We start from the raw sequence: 17365 nt of genomic DNA, 5'->3' as shown, positions 1-17365 counted from the left end.
AAAGGGTATATGAAAATTGTTATACCATCGTCCGATTCAACGTCAAATTCTCTATAATTTGTGTAATTTCCATTATCCCGTCATAATTTTAACGAATATGGCAGTTAAAAATTTGAAAATGGCCAAAAATCACAAATTTTCAAGGCTATATATATGGAAATAGTGGTAAATTTTTTCACCCATCGGATAAAGGTAAAACTCAGAAAATATATGTATTTTGGGGCGATAGAAACGAAAATACATATTAAATTGCTCTACAAATTATACTTCTTGAGATATGTGACTTAAACCGCAACCAAGCTATTTTATCAAAATATACTTTTCCTTGAATAACTTAAAAACAAAAGGGTATATGAAAATTGTTATACCACCATCCGATTCAACTTCAAATTCTCTATAATTTGTGTAGTTTCCATTATCCCGTCATAATTTTAACGAATATGGCAGTTAAAAATTTGAAAATGGCCAAAAATCACAAATTTTCATGACTACATATATGGAAAAAGTGGTAAATTTTTTCACCCTTCGGATAAAGGTAAAACTCAGAAAATATATGTATTTTGGGGTGATAGAAACGAAAATTCATGTTAAATTGCTCTACAAATTATACTTTTTGACGTATGTGACCTAAACCGCAACCAAGCTATTTTATCAAAATATACTTTTCCTTATATAACTTAAAAACAAAAGGGTATATGAAAATTGTTATACCACCATCCGATTCAACATAAAATTCTCTATAATTTGTGTAGTTTCCATTATCCTGTCATAATTTTAACGAATATGGCAGTTAAAAATTTGAAAATGGCCAAAAATCACAAATTTTCATGACTATATATATGGAAAAAGTGGTAAATTTTTTCACCCTTCGGATAAAGGTAAAACTCAGAATATATATGTATTTTGGGGTGATAGAAACGAAAATTCATGCTAAATTGCTCTACAAATTATACTTTTTGAGGTATGTGACCTAAACCGCAACCAAGCTATTTTATCAAAATATACTTTTCCTTATATAACTTAAAAACAAAAGGGTATATGAAAATTGTTATACCACCATCCGATTCAACGTCAAATTCTCTATAATTTGTGTAGTTTCCATTATCCCGTCATAATTTTAACGAATATGGCAGTTAAAAATTTGAAAATGGCCAAAAATCACAAATTTTCATGACTATATATATGGAAAAAGTGGTAAATTTTTTCACCCTTCGGATAAAGGTAAAACTCAGAATATATATGTATTTTGGGGTGATAGAAACGAAAATTCATGTTAAATTGCTCTACAAATTATACTTTTTGAGGTATGTGACCTAAACCGCAACCAAGCCATTTTATCAAAATATGTTTTTCCTTATATAACTTAAAAAAAAGGGTATATGAAAATTGTTATACCACCATCCGATTCAACATAAAATTCTCTATAATTTGTGTAGTTTCCATTATCCCGTCATAATTTTAACGAATATGGCAGTTAAAAATTTGAAAATGGCTAAAAATCACAAATTTTCATGACTATATATATGGAAAAAGTGGTAAATTTTTTCACCCATCGGATAAAGGTAAAACTCAGAATATATATGTATTTTGGGGTGATAGAAACGAAAATTCATGTTAAATTGCTCTACAAATTATACTTTTTGAGGTATGTGACCTAAACCGCAACCAAGCTATTTTATCAAAATATACTTTTCCTTATATAACTTAAAAACAAAAGGGTATATGAAAATTGTTATACCACCATCCGATTCAACATAAAATTCTCTATAATTTGTGTAGTTTCCATTATCCCGTCATAATTTTAACGAATATGGCAGTTAAAAATTTGAAAATGGCCAAAAATCACAAATTTTCATGACTATGACTGATATGGAAAAAGTGGTACATTTTTTCACCCATCGGATAAAGGTAAAACTCAGAAAATATATGTATTTTGGGGTGATAGAAACGCAAATTAGTATTAAATTGCTCTACAAATTATAATTTTTGAGATATGTGACATAAACCGCAACCAAGCTATTTTATCAAAATATACTTTTCTTTATATAACTTAAAAACAAAAGGGTATATGAAAATTGTTATACCACCGTCCGATTCAACGTCAAATTCTCTATAATTTGTGTAATTTCCATTATCCCGTCATAATTTTAACGAATATGGCAGTTAAAAATTTGAAAATGGCTAAAAATCACAAATTTTCATGACTATATATATGGAAAAAGTGGTAAATTTTTTCACCCATCGGATAAAGGTAAAACTCAGAATATATAGGTATTTTGGGGTGATAGAAACGAAAATTCATGTTAAATTGCTTTACAAATTATACTTTTTGAGGTATGTGACCTAAACCGCAACCAAGCTATTTTATCAAAATATACTTTTCCTTATATAACTTAAAAACAAAAGGGTATATGAAAATTGTTATACCACCATCCGATTCAACATAAAATTCTCTATAATTTGTGTAGTTTCCATTATCCCGTCATAATTTTAACGAATATGGCAGTTAAAAATTTGAAAATGGCTAAAAATCACAAATTTTCATGACTATATATATGGAAAAAGTGGTAAATTTTTTCACCCATCGGATAATGGTAAAACTCAGAATATATATGTATTTTGGGGTGATAGAAATGAAAATTCATGTTAAATTGCTCTACAAATTATACTTTTTGAGGTATGTGACCTAAACCGCAACCAAGCTATTTTATCAAAATATACTTTTCCTTATATAACTTAAAAACAAAAGGGTATATGAAAATTGTTATACCACCATCCGATTCAACATAAAATTCTCTATAATTTGTGTAGTTTCCATTATCCCGTCATAATTTTAACGAATATGGCAGTTAAAAATTTGAAAATGGCCAAAAATCACAAATTTTCATGACTATGACTGATATGGAAAAAGTGGTACATTTTTTCACCCATCGGATAAAGGTAAAACTCAGAAAATATATGTATTTTGGGGTGACAGAAACGCAAATTAGTATTAAATTGCTCTACAAATTATAATTTTTGAGATATGTGACATAAACCGCAACCAAGCTATTTTATCAAAATATACTTTTCTTTATATAACTTAAAAACAAAAGGGTATATGAAAATTGTTATACCACCGTCCGATTCAACGTCAAATTCTCTATAATTTGTGTAATTTCCATTATCCCGTCATAATTTTAACGAATATGGCAGTTAAAAATTTGAAAATGGCCAAAAATCACAAATTTTCAAGGCTATATATATGGAAATAGTGGTAAATTTTTTCACCCATCGGATAAAGGTAAAACTCAGAAAATATATGTATATTGGGGCGATAGAAACGAAAATACATATTAAATTGCTCTACAAATTATACTTCTTGAGATATGTGACATAAATCGCAACCAAGCTATTTTATCAAAATATACTTTTCCTTGAATAACTTAAAAACAAAAGGGTATATGAAAATTGTTATACCACCATCCGATTCAACGTCAAATTCTCTATAATTTGTGTAGTTTCCATTATCCCGTCATAATTTTAACGAATATGGCAGTTAAAAATTTGAAAATGGCCAAAAATCACAAATTTTCATGACTATATATATGGAAAAAGTGGTAAATTTTTTCACCCATCGGATAAAAGTAAAACTCAGAAAATACATGTATTTTGGGGTGAAAGAAACGAAAATTCATATTAAATTGCTCTACAAATTATACTTCTTGAGATATGTGACATAAATCGCAACCAAGCTATTTTATCAAAATATACTTTTCCTTGAATAACTTAAAAACAAAAGGGTATATGAAAATTGTTATACCACCATCCGATTCAACTTCAAATTCTCTATAATTTGTATAATTTTCATTATCCCGCCATAATTTTAACGAATATGGCAGTTAAAAATTTGAAAATGGCCAAAAATCACAAATTTTCATGACTATATATATGGAAAAAGTGGTAAATTTTTTCACCCATCGGATAAAGGTAAAACTCAGAAAATATATGTATTTTGGGGTGATAGAAACGAAAATTCATATTAAATGGTTCTACAAATTATAATTTTTGAGATATGTGACATAAACCGCAACAAAGCTATTTTATCAAAATATACTTTTCCTTGAATAACTTAAAAACAAAAGGGTATATGAAAATTGTTATACCACCATCCGATTCAACTTCAAATTCTCTATAATTTGTATAATTTTCATTATCCCGCCACAATTTTAACGAATATGGCAGTTAAAAATTTGAAAATGGCCAAAAAACACAAATTTTCATGACTATATATATGGAAAAAGTGGTAAATTTTTTCACACATCGGATAAAGGTAAAACTCAGAAAATATATGTATTTTGGGGTGATAGAAACGAAAATTCATATTAAATTGCTCTACGAATTATACTTTTTGAGGTATGTGACCTAAACCGCAACCAAGCCATTTTATCAAAATATGTTTTTCCTTATATAACTTAAAAAAAAGGGTATATGAAAATTGTTATACCACCATCCGATTCAACGTTAAATTCTCTATAATTTGTGTAGTTTCCATTATCCCGTCATAATTTTAACGAATATGGCAGTAATAAATTTGAAAATGGCCAAAAATCACAAATTTTCATGACTATATATATGGAAAAAGTGGTAAATTTTTTCACCCATCGGATAAAAGTAAAACTCAGAAAATACATGTATTTTGTGGTGAAAGAAACGAAAATTCATATTAAATTGCTCTACAAATTATACTTCTTGAGATATGTGACATAAATCGCAACCAAGCTATTTTATCAAAATATACTTTTCCTTGAATAACTTAAAAACAAAAGGGTATATGAAAATTGTTATACCACCATCCGATTCAACTTCAAATTCTCTATAATTTGTATAATTTTCATTATCCCGCCATAATTTTAACGAATATGGCAGTTAAAAATTTGAAAATGGCCAAAAATCACAAATTTTCATGACTATATATATGGAAAAAGTGGTAAATTTTTTCACCCATCGGATAAAGGTAAAACTCAGAAAATATATGTATTTTGGGGTGATATAAATGAAAATTCATATTAAATTGCTCTCCAAATTATAATTTTTGAGATATGTGACATAAATCGCAACCAAGCTATTTTATCAAAATATACTTTTCTTTGAATAACTTAAAAACAAAAGGGTATATGAAAATTGTTATACCACCATCCGATTCAGCTTCAAATTCTCTATAATTTGTATAATTTTCATTATCCCGCCATAATTTTAACGAATATGGCAGTTAAAAATTTGAAAATGGCCAAAAATCACAAATTTTCATGACTATATATATGGAAAAAGTGGTAAATTTTTTCACACATCGGATAAAGGTAAAACTCAGAAAATATATGTATTTTGGGGTGATAGAAATGAAAATTCATATTAAATTGCTCTCCAAATTATAATTTTTGAGATATGTGACATAAATCGCAACCAAGTTATTTTATCAAAATATACTTTTCCTTATATAACTTAAAAACAAAAGGGTATATGAAAATTGTTATACCACCATCCGATTCAACGTCAAATTCTCTATAATTTGTGTAGTTTCCATTATCCTGTCATAATTTTAACGAATATGGCAGTTAAAAATTTGAAAATTTCCAAAAATCACAAATTTTCATGACTATATATATGGAAAAAGTGGTAAATTTTTTCACCCATTGGATAAAGGTAAAACTCAGGAAATACATGTATTTCGGGGTGAAAGAAACGAAAATTCATATTAAATTGCTCTACAAATGATACTTTTTGAGATATGTGACAAAAACCGCAACCAAGCTATTTTATCATAATATACTTTTCCTTATATAACTTAAAAACAAAAGGGTATATGAAAATTGTTATACCACCATTCGATTCAACGTCAAATTCTCTATTAATTGTGTAATTTTTAGTAACCTGTCATGATATTAACAAAAATGGCAGTTAAAAATTTGAAAATGGCCAAAAATCGTAAAATTTCATGACTTATAGAAAAAGTGGTAAATTTTTTCACCCATCGGATAAAGGTTAAAATTCAAAAAATACATGTATTTTGGAGTGAGAGAGACGAAAATTTATATTAAATTGCTCTACAAATTATAATTTTAAGTTACACTTTTCTTTATATAACTTAAAAACTAAAGGTTGTCTAAACATTATTGTACTACCATCCAATACAACAAAAAATTATTTATAATTCATATAATTTTCATTACTCTGTGATTAGTTTAATGACTATTAGATTACAGTAAGCCCCTGATTTTTAAAATTATACAATAATCAAAATATATTAGAGTAACTTTTTGCCACACCAAGGAGTTGAGACATAAAATGAAAATATTTCGACGACTTCAAAGTAATTTCGATTTTATACAATAAATGTATGCCAATATTTTTTCTGATTATTAAATTATTTATTGAGTTACTTGAATTTTGTTGAATGTGTTTGTAAAACTTACTTTGGTTGTGTTTTAGTCTCATAAGTCGTTTTAGAACTATGTTTTCGGTGTACTTTTAAAGGATAACAGAAAGCAAAAGTCTAATAGACCTAAAGCAAGTGGATATGTCGGGTTCGACGTGAAAATTTACTAGGAGCCACTGCTGTATGCGAGAGCTGATTATTGTTATATAATATGATATTTAGAACTTCTCATAAACTATCTACATACAAACAAATAATATTTTCTGACAGGATGGTTTGTTACTGACAGACTGGCATTAGTAATTCATAATAATTGACAGTACGACTGCAGCTGTATTAACATGAGAAATACTTCAACATAAGGAAAAGTATTTTACAAAAAATATCAACAGTAAGATTGAGATGAGCATCTCATACAAGGTTTCTCAAAGGAAAATTTACAACTTCTCTGTATTAGAATATAAAATTATGTTATATACCAGAGGCTACCCTGGTTCTTGGTTAGTTATTTGGAGAATTTGATTCAGTTTATTCAAACTTACATTAGGATGTAAGTAGATTCTTTAAACTCGCTTTTACATAAGGACCTGGAGGCCTCAGGATATCAGTCAAAAGTTAGTAAATCTCAAACCAAGTTTTGATAATTATTCAACAGGTAGTTGTCGCTATTGGAATGCATCGAATTCTATTTTAAAGCACCGACATTCCCTTTACATTTTAGTGAAGTTTACGAGTGATTTATGCGCTGTTACTTCTAAGGAATAAGTAGCACTCGATACCTGCAGAGATTCGACTAAAAAATTCATACAGTATTTAAATATTATCAGTAGGAAATAGCGACAGACATGGACAAACTATAATTTTCCTGAAAAAAGAAACAAATATATATACGGCATTTAACAGATTAAACATATTTGAAAATATCTTCAAAGTTATGTTTATTTTTATTTTAGGTGTAGGGCTGCCGTCCTTGGGGGAAAATGGAGGCAGCCGTGTGATGAAGATATAATAAAAGGGGAGCATAAAGAAGAAATATGATAAAAGAGAACACAAGAGAATAGAAAAATTACCGCGTACCAAATAAGAGAAAGGAAACATGATGCTTATATATCCATGGCTTTGTATAATGCTAATTTAAGATTGGGGAAAAAGTAATTTCGATTATTTCTAATAGATGGCTTAAATGTTGTTCGTTTATTTAGACAAGAGTTACTGTGTTTCAAAAATAGATAACGCAGAAGGTAATTTTGGTAAGGAAAATTATTTTAATGATATAAGGTTAGTATAAAAAAAGGCTTCTGAAAATCAGTGAATTTTAGAGTCACCAAATTATGATTTTATCAGCAAAATAGTAAAAGGGCATCAATCAAGACTGCCCAAGAATCATTGATTGGTGTTTGAAATTTATATAAATAAATTTGCTTTGAATATCACAAGAAAACAAAATTATTTGCTCTTTAACCCATTGTAAAGTAAAAACTATGAGTGTTATTGTCTTTGAATCAATTTAAGTGGCTTAATGACCATTGTAATAGGAAATTAGTGATTTTTTCGTATAATATTGACTATAACGTTATATTCCCTTTCGTTTTCGATCAGCTTACCTGAAAAAATCAATTCGTAGATCAGGCAGGGGTGGTGTGACTCTGGCCTGACTTGTTCCCACATTATTTCTGAATTTGGATAAACGTTTCTCGTCGTAAACGAATTTCTCGCCACTGCGAGGCTTTTGATTGCTGGAAGAAGACTGGCGTCTGCTGTTCTTTTTGTGTCTGTAACAAACAAATGCGCGTCAGGTGCTGGTAGGTAGGTAATTAATGATATGTTAGAAGATAGTTCCCATACGTTTCACATAGCATAGAATGACCTCCAGTTACCTTTTTCTTCAAATTTATTGTTAAAGATCATGTTGGGATTACATGAGGTTCCTTCAAGTGATTTAATTAGGTAATCTCTCTGTTGTTTATTGATGCTGTTTGGTGCCACTTGTAGATTTCCTATAGCTCTACACAGCTTTGTCAGCAAATATTCTTGTATTATAATTTTATTCATATATCCTCTGTTCTAGTATATAAACATGTGTTACTTCATTTATTATTTCATATTTATTTTTATAACATAAAAGTAAACAGTGTTCATGTATACTTATATTTGATTGATTGATTGATTTGTTTATATTTAATAGATTTTATTTCTTTGAATTTGTTACAATTCTGAAAATATTCTCACCTAAGACACTTACTTATAATATTCAGTGGTGTAGTAATTTAAATATATCAATACTTTGTTGATTATTCAAACCTAATGGAAATTAGATGTACTTAGATGTTATTTTAAAAAAGGATGTGTTAGTTCTTGAGATAGGAATGTATATGTTTTAATTTAACAGACATTCATTATATCAATAAATGTTATATATCAAATATATTCCTGATCTTATATTGAACATACTGTGAAAACAATTTTTAGTAACATATCATTTTTAAATAATTTCCTTTACTCTGTTATGATTGAAATAAGATTAAGTTAATAATATATGGCCGAATTTCGACCACTATTAGAAGTAAAAGACTACAAAAACAAATGAATCCTCCGTACGAATTGACTGTCTACCGATTTATAAAGTATTTAAATGTTATTCATAACCTTTCAGAAATCTGAACATCGTGGGTGATCTAAAAATTATAATTCAATATAGACTGACGCGTTTATTTATCCTGTCTTTTATTCCATTCTCCGATGTTAAGAACCTCAACGATTACAGCCATTCCATTTCGAGAAATATCACGCTAAATATAGTCCGAACATTTTGATTGTCATAAACAACTGTAACGCCAAAAAAACGACGAATCCCAAACGGAATTTCACGAACAAAAACCCCCATACATATATTTCGTCGTTGAATCATTAAAAATATAAATAAAACGAGAGGGAAGAAAGGTACTACGCCCTCGGGAGGTAAACGCCGGTTAAGGTCCCGTTGATAGCGTTTGAGCAAAGCAGTTAAACGTAATACAGCAGCAGCAGGTTTAGAATACTGCATACTAATGAGGTTATAAAGTTGATCGTGCGTCTGCTGTTTCGAAAATAAATTTGTACGTTTTTAATCGCAGGTGGCGGCGGCAGTGCTATCGCAGGATTAATCGGGATTTTTCGTTTAAAACTAGTTAGTAGTTCGGTGTGTTGTTTTTTTGTGTTGTTTGCGTTTTGTATTAAGGAAAATTATTAGTTACACTACAAATATTAATTGAAAGAAACAGGTGTAAAAGTGAGCTTTATTTTTTTATATTTTCTCTATATTTTTTTCACATGACATTCAAGGAAATCATAAACCGTTCGCTAGACTTTAGTATGCTATATTATGATTTGACGCATATACACATATATTTGACACATTTCACTCTACTCACATCAAGCTTCAAAGCTCTACATGTTATATTTTGTGAATATAACTCTGTCATAGATTTATACACTTTTGAACCTGTTAAGGACTATTTAATGAAAGAAGAAAAAGCCGCTGGAAGTTATAGCAGGCTCGTAGAATCTTACAGTGAGCGTGCGAGACGTGCTTTCCAAAATTTTCAAAGACAAAGAACGTGCTGGTAAACCGAAAAAGTTTGAAGACGCGAAACTGCAAGAGTTTTTCGCTTACGAGCAATTTACCCATTCAAAACCTATGAAGATGGATGCCACATCAATTGAATGGCAGGCGAATGGAAAACAGAAAAATCGTCTGTGAAATGTTCTTTCCAGTTCGCTTGGCAACCATGTCCACAACGAATAGTGGCGGGTGATGAAAAGCGGGTTTATTTTGACAACTCGCTAATCGCAAAAAAAATATGATTCACTTGGTGATACCGGCCGATTGACTTCAAGGCCAAGTCGATTTTGTCGCGAGAAAACAACCACGCAATGACTAGCAATTTGTTTGGCCCTTTACAAGGGCCGTTGTTACCAGACGTGATATCTTAACATGTTCGAGGGACGTTAAAACTTCATTTGTGAAAACGCTTCGCTCTGAGTCACTACCTATTTTTATTCTGGTGATTCTACGGTCCTTTGTGCCATCCAATCTGAGTTCTATCAAATGGTGAGTTTATTCACGGAGTATTGCGGTTTTCCCTTTTTAATTTAATTATGTTCTCTTGTTGCATTTATTATTGTAATATTATTATTAGTTATGAATTGATAATTCGAAACAAACATAAATGCCCCCGAAAATCCCATTAGTTCATTTTCACTTTTTTTCACTGTTTTTTTTAACTAAATGCACTAAAATTAAGAAACATATTTCTGTACCTTATGATTTATTCTATATTACTTACGATATTTTCTATGCTTGTATTTTTAAGTAATGAACTGCAAACTTTGTAGTATTAATTTTCAGTTAAAAAGGATATATATATATATATATATATATATATATGTATATATATATATATATATATATATATATATATATATATATATATATATATATATATATATATATATATATGTATAAAAGCCCCTGAAAATCCCATAAGTTCATTTTCACTTTTTATCACTTTTTTTAAACTAAATGCACTAAAATTAAGAAACATATTTCTGTACCTTATGATTTATTCTATATTACTTACGATATTTTCTATGCTTGTATTTTTAAGTAATGAACTGCAAACTTTGTAATATTAATTTTCAGTTAAAAAGGATATATATATATATATATATATATATATATGTATATATATATATATATATATATATATATATATATATATATATATATATATATATATATATATATATATATATATATATGTATAAAAGCCCCTGAAAATCCCATAAGTTCATTTTCACTTTTTATCACTTTTTTTAAACTAAATGCACTAAAATTAAGAAACAAAATGATCAAAACGTATTTCTGTACCTTACGATTTATTCTATATTACTTACGATATTTTCTATGCTTGTATTTTTAAGTAATGAACTGCAGTTAAAAAGGAAAAATGATGCAAATGATGCATATATATATATATATATATATATATATATATATGTATATATATATATATATATATATATATATATATATATATATATATATATATATATATATGTATGTATAAAAGCCCCTGAAAATCACATAAGTTCATTTTCACTTTTTATCACTTTTTTTTTAACTAAATGCACTAAAATTAAGAAACAAAATGATCAAAACGTATTTCTGTACCTTACGATTTATTTTATATTACTTACGATATTTTCTATGCTTGTATTTTTAAGTAATGAACTGCAAACCTTGTAATATTAATTTTCAGTTAAAAAGGAAAAATGATGCATATATATATATATATATATATATATATATATATATATAATTACACGTAAGATATTTGTTTTTTAACTAGGAATTATAACAAAGTTAACACTAACTTCTAAAGTAGAATAAACAAAAAGCGGAAATTCGACCGATTCAGTGCCACAGCCGAAACAAAATTTCGCATGTATACCACATTCAGTAATAATCTTCAACTTTCTGACGCTATTCAGTCGACACAATTAAGTTGAGTTCAGCCAAGCGGAAACATTATTAGATTCTCTCGCTTAATATCGGAACTCACGAAACCACGTTCAAAAACACTTGAAGTCTGCGAAAAGCGGGCTGAGTTATATAAAGTGCCTGCGATAGTTTTTAGTTGATGTAAGTTTCGCATTCGGAATTCTGGAGTCTAGATGATGAGGGTTTCTTTCAGCGAATTGTAAGTGGGTCGTAAGTGGCCGTAACTATAGCAAATAATGTACGCTTTCGGGGAATTTATTCTCAAGGCAATAAGAAGGTGTACAATGTGGAGCAAAAGTCCCGCTACCATTTTATTTGCCTATAATTTTGCTCAAAGGAAAGATAAGTAAGTTTGTTTTTTATAAAAAGTTATGATGGAAAAATTATATCGGCTAAATGGTGAGCGCGATTTGCTATGCAACTTTCAGCTCTTTAAAGTCATTTTTCGTATACATCCGGCAACATCTGAGGCTGAATTTCTTCAATTTTGTAACGAATATTGTCTTGAATATTGAAGATGTTGAATCGTTTGGGTCATATTCACGTAAACTTTTGATTGTAAAAAACCCCATAAGAAAAGTCTGGTGCAGTTAAATCCGGTCATTCGATAATTAAATTTTTGAACGAGCTGTGTGTGCTGTGGTCCTTGCTCTTCCATTTTAGACAAAAGAACATTTCGAATAATATCTTGGTACCGTTCGGCAGTAACAGTAGCAGCAACACCTTGGTCATTTTCAAAAAAAATTGAGACCAATGATGTTTCCAGCATGAATACCACACCATATAGTGGTTTTTAGTGGATGTAATGATGTTTCATGAATTAATTAAGAATTATGTGTTCACCAAAATCGACTGTTCTGTTTATTGATGTGGCCACTAATCAAGATGGTGCGCAATCATAATGGTAGCGGGATTTTTGCCCCCCACCTGTTAATTTATGGATACTATCGATTCAAGATACTTTCGGTTCTTTTAAATGCATTTTCACGACATCCTGCAACACGTGAGGCTGAATTTCTTCAATTTCGTAAGGAATATTGACTCTAAGATGTTGAATCGTTTGGGGCATATTCATATAAACTTTTGATTTTAAAAAACCCCATAAGAAAAGTCTGGTGCAGTTAAATCCGGAGATCTGACTGGCCATGCTAAATCGCCACTTCGCGAAATTAGTCTTCGTGGAAAAACCTCATTCAATAATTAAATTTTTGAACGAGCTGTGTGTGCTGTGGTCCTTTCTCTTCCATTTTAGACAAAAGAACATTTCGAATAATGTCTTGGTACCGTTCAGCAGTAACAGTAGCAGCAACACCTTAGTCATTTTCAAAAAAAATTGAGACCAATGATGTTTCCAGCATGAATACCACACCATATAGTGGTTTCATGAATTAATTGAGAATTATGTGTTCACCAAAATCGACTGTTCTCTTTATTGATGTGGCCACTAATCAAGATGGTGCGCAATCATAATGGTAGCGGGATTTTTGCCCCCCACCTGTTAATTTATGGATACTATCGATTCGAGATACTTTCGGTTCTTTTAAATGCATTTTCACGACATCCTTCAACACGTGAGGCTGAATTTCTTCAATTTCGTAAAGAATATTGACTTTAAGATGTTGAATCGTTTGGGGCATATTCATATAAACTTTTGATTTTAAAAAACCCCATAAGAAAAGTTTGGTGCAGTTAAATCCGGAGATCTGATTGGCCATGCTAAATCGCCCCTTCGCGAAATTAGTCTTCGTGGAAAAACCTCATTCAATAATTGAATTGTTGAACGAGCTGTGTGTGCTGTGGTCCTTGCTCTTCCATTTTAGACAAAAGAACATTTCGAATAATGTCTTGGTACCGTTCAGCAGTAACAGTAGCAGCAACACCTTAGTCATTTTCAAAAAAAATTGAGACCAATGATGTTTCCAGCATGAATACCACACCATATAGTGGTTTTTAGTGGATGTAATGATGTTTCAAGAATTAATTAAGAATTATGTGTTCACCAAAATCGACTGTTCTCTTTATTGATGTGGCCACTAATCAAGATGGTGCGCAATCATAATGGTAGCGGGACTTTTGCCCCCCACCTGTTAATTTATGGATACTATCGATTCGAGATACTTTCGGTTCTTTTAAATGCATTTTCACGACATCCTGCAACACGTGAGGCTGAATTTCTTCAATTTCGTAAGGAATATTGACTCTAAGATGTTGAATCGTTTGGGGCATATTCATATAAACTTTTGATTTTAAAAAACCCCATAAGAAAAGTCTGGTGCAGTTAAATCCGGAGATCTGACTGGCCATGCTAAATCGCCACTTCGCGAAATTAGTCTTCGTGGAAAAACGTCATTCGATAATTAAATTTTTGAACGAGCTGTGTGAGCTGTGGTCCTTTCTCTTCCATTTTAGACAAAAGAAAATTTCGAATCATGTCTTGGTACCGTTCAGCAGCAACAGTAACAGCAACACCTTGGCCGTTTTCAAAAAAATTGAGACCAATGATGTTTCCAGCATGAATACCACACCATATAGTGGTTTTTAGTGGATGCAATGATGTTTCATGAATTAATTGAGAATTATGTGTTCTCCAAAACCGACTGTTCTTTTTATTGATGTGACAACTAATCAAGATGGCGCGAAATCATAATGGTAGCGGGACTTTTGCCCCCACCTGTTAATTTATGGATACTATCGAGGATTTAAATTTTTTTTAATTTGGTTTTGGTACAAACCTTGTTCTGATAATAATAAATTCAACAGAAAAATAATTATCTGATTTGGTGCAGTGGTTCGGTAGTTATCTGCTTAGATAAATGCATACATTTTATACTCATAATTCAACATGTTATGGAGACCCGTTCGTAAATCCTAGAAATACAAAAAACTTAATATGAATATTTTCAAAACTCTCTTTATTTTCGTTGTCGATTTTACGTAACGTGAATGAAACTTTCGTATTTTTATTATAGCGTTTCAAAATACGTAACAGGATATATGCAGCTTTAAAATCCATGCATAGTTTACTACGGCATATGCAGTTTATTCTCAAACAGAACTATAACCACGATTTAAATAAATCAGGCTTCGCCATTATGCAGTTCAACGAGACTTTCCCGTACTACTATCCAACCTTAAACTATCTCCATTTAAAGTTTGTTCGCTTTACGACCGGTTATTTCCGCTGATGGCTGTGAAGTTCGCGAAATGAAGCTCGACCGTTAGTTCCGTAATCGATTGATACACTTTGAGTGGTCCTTTATGATATTCGGGATACGAAAAGTATAATATCGTTAGTTTGGTCATCGATATTTATTAGTTTCTATTCTATATATAACATTTTTAATATTATTCTCCATTGCTTGGTCCAGTGTATTGGTTTATCGCTATAGATGATAGGTCCTAGGAAAAGTGCCAAAACATGCACTTGTTAAAACAGGATAAACTGATTAGGTCTTCGTGTCAAAGCTTCCGTCCTAAAGATTTAATGTTGGCTATTTTCTGTCAATAAATGCAGGTTCAATTTGAGAGTCACTACTTGAAAACAACCAATTATTAACTAAAAAAATAAGGCCATGGTTCAGGGCTTCGCAAAATGGCAAACATTTGGAAAATATGTCATTATTTTCTGATCTTTTCGAATCTTTTATATATAATTTTAACAGTAATTACTTGTTAATTATAATGAACAGCTGACTTAAATTGAATCAAACTCGCTGCCATATATCTTATTTCAACAGTTATTACTACAGTCTGGAACTGCACCTTCAGTTTGTCTCCAAGGCAATTGAAATAAAGTACTCTAAAGTCTTAAAACAGCAATAACCTTGAGTTGCCAACTAAACAGATATCCTGTCAGTCCCAAGAGACTTACCGCTTTTCTCTTAATGGCTGCGACATTGAATTTACGTCAGGGTTTTATTATATTACATTTTAGCACTGTTCTAATAGATCTCTTCGTTCACTTTTATTAATAGATCGTGGTACGAGTACAGTATCACTGTTCTTTTTACTTTCTTTAATATATTAAAGCATTTCAAAGGTATTAACATGGTTTAAAACAAAAAAATTGTTTAACATTATTTTATGTTCATAGATAGCGTCGAATGTACTGTCAAATAATAGATTTATTGTTAAACTCGGAAAGAAAATAGATTCCTTATTCGCAAAATGGCATCAGTTAACACTGAGTCAACTGAGTCACTAATTGAAAACAACCAATTATTAACTAATTAATCGAATCTTTTACATATAATTTTAACATTAATTTCTTGCTCATTATGAATAGCTGACTTAAATTGAATCAAATTCGCTCCCATATATCTTATTTCAACAGTCATTACTACAGTCTGGAACTGCACCTTCAGTTTGTCTCCAAGGCAATTGAAATAAAGTACTCTAAAGTCTTAAAACAGCAATAACCTTGACTTGCCAACTAAACAGATATCCTGTCAGTCCCAAGAGACTTACCGCATTTCTCTTAATGGCTGCGACATTGAATCCACGTCAGGGTTTTATTATATTACATTTTAGCACTGTTCTAATAAATCTCTTCGTTCACTTTTATTAATAGATCGTGGTACGAGTACAGTATCACTGTTCTTTTTACTTTCTTTAATATATTAAAGCATTTCAAAGATTTTAACATGGTTTAAAACAAAAAAATTGCTTAACATTATTTTATGTTCATAGATAGCGTCGAATGTACTGTCAAATGATAAATTTATTATTAAGTTCGGAAAGAAAATAGATTCCTTGTTCGCAAAATGGCATCAGTTAACACTGAGTCAACTGAGTCACTAATTGAAAACAACCAATTATTAACTAATTAATCGAATCTTTTACATATAATTTTAACAGTAATTTCTTGTTCATTATGAACAGCTGACTTAAATTGAATCAAACTCGCTCCCATATATCTTATTTCACCAGTTATTACTACAGTCTCGAACTGCACCTTCAGTTTGTCTCCAAGGCAATTGAAATAAAGTACTCTAAAGTCTTAAAACAGCAATAACCTTGACTTGCCAACTAAACAGATATCCTGTCAGTCCCAAGAGACTTACCGCATTTCTCTTAATGGCTGCGACATTGAATCCACGTCAGGGTTTTATTATATTACATTTTAGCACTGTTCTAATAAATCTCTTCGTTCACTTTTATTAATAGATCGTGGTACGAGTACAGTATCACTGTTCTTTTTACTTTCTTTAATATATTAAAGCATTTCAAAGATTTTAACATGGTTTAAAACAAAAAAATTGTTTAACATTATTTTATGTTCATAGATAGCGTCGAATGTACTGTCAAATGATAAATTTATTATTAAGTTCGGAAAGAAAATAGATTCTTTGTTCGCAAAATGCGCGAATTTTTTAACTTTTTGTTTAAACTATATGTCACTAATTAAT

The 17365-nt window shown here is 30.2% G+C and overlaps 2 protein-coding genes across 3 annotated transcripts in view; one reads left to right on the top strand and one right to left on the bottom strand.

Moving 5' to 3' along the window:
- LOC143200771 (uncharacterized) overlaps positions 1-17365 on the bottom strand; it is a 183759-nt gene that overhangs the window by 102618 nt on the left and 63776 nt on the right. The window contains exon 6 of the mRNA XM_076411393.1: positions 8020-8187. Within this exon, the coding sequence (XP_076267508.1) occupies positions 8020-8187 (168 nt within the window). The remainder of the gene's footprint in view (positions 1-8019; positions 8188-17365) is intronic.
- The window catches only part of LOC143200772 (esterase E4), a 29179-nt gene continuing 21324 nt past the window's right edge, over positions 9511-17365 (top strand). The window contains exon 1 of one of the 2 annotated variants that reach the window (XM_076411395.1): positions 9511-9683. Coding sequence is in view for 1 of the 2 variants with exons in the window: in XM_076411394.1 (XP_076267509.1) it covers positions 10503-10505 (3 nt within the window). In the remaining variant the exon portion in view is untranslated. Of the gene's footprint in view, positions 9684-10453; positions 10506-17365 lie in introns of those variants that run through there. The other variant, XM_076411394.1, reaches the window with a different exon arrangement.

The sequence above is a fragment of the Rhynchophorus ferrugineus genome, unplaced genomic scaffold (genome assembly GCF_030347505.1).
Source record: "Rhynchophorus ferrugineus isolate W39M unplaced genomic scaffold, kcgeb_rfMv2 rfM8, whole genome shotgun sequence".
In the NCBI taxonomy this organism is placed as follows: domain Eukaryota; kingdom Metazoa; phylum Arthropoda; class Insecta; order Coleoptera; family Curculionidae; genus Rhynchophorus; species Rhynchophorus ferrugineus.
Note: the sequence above shows the minus strand (reverse complement) of the source record. Positions and strands in the feature narration are given on the sequence as shown.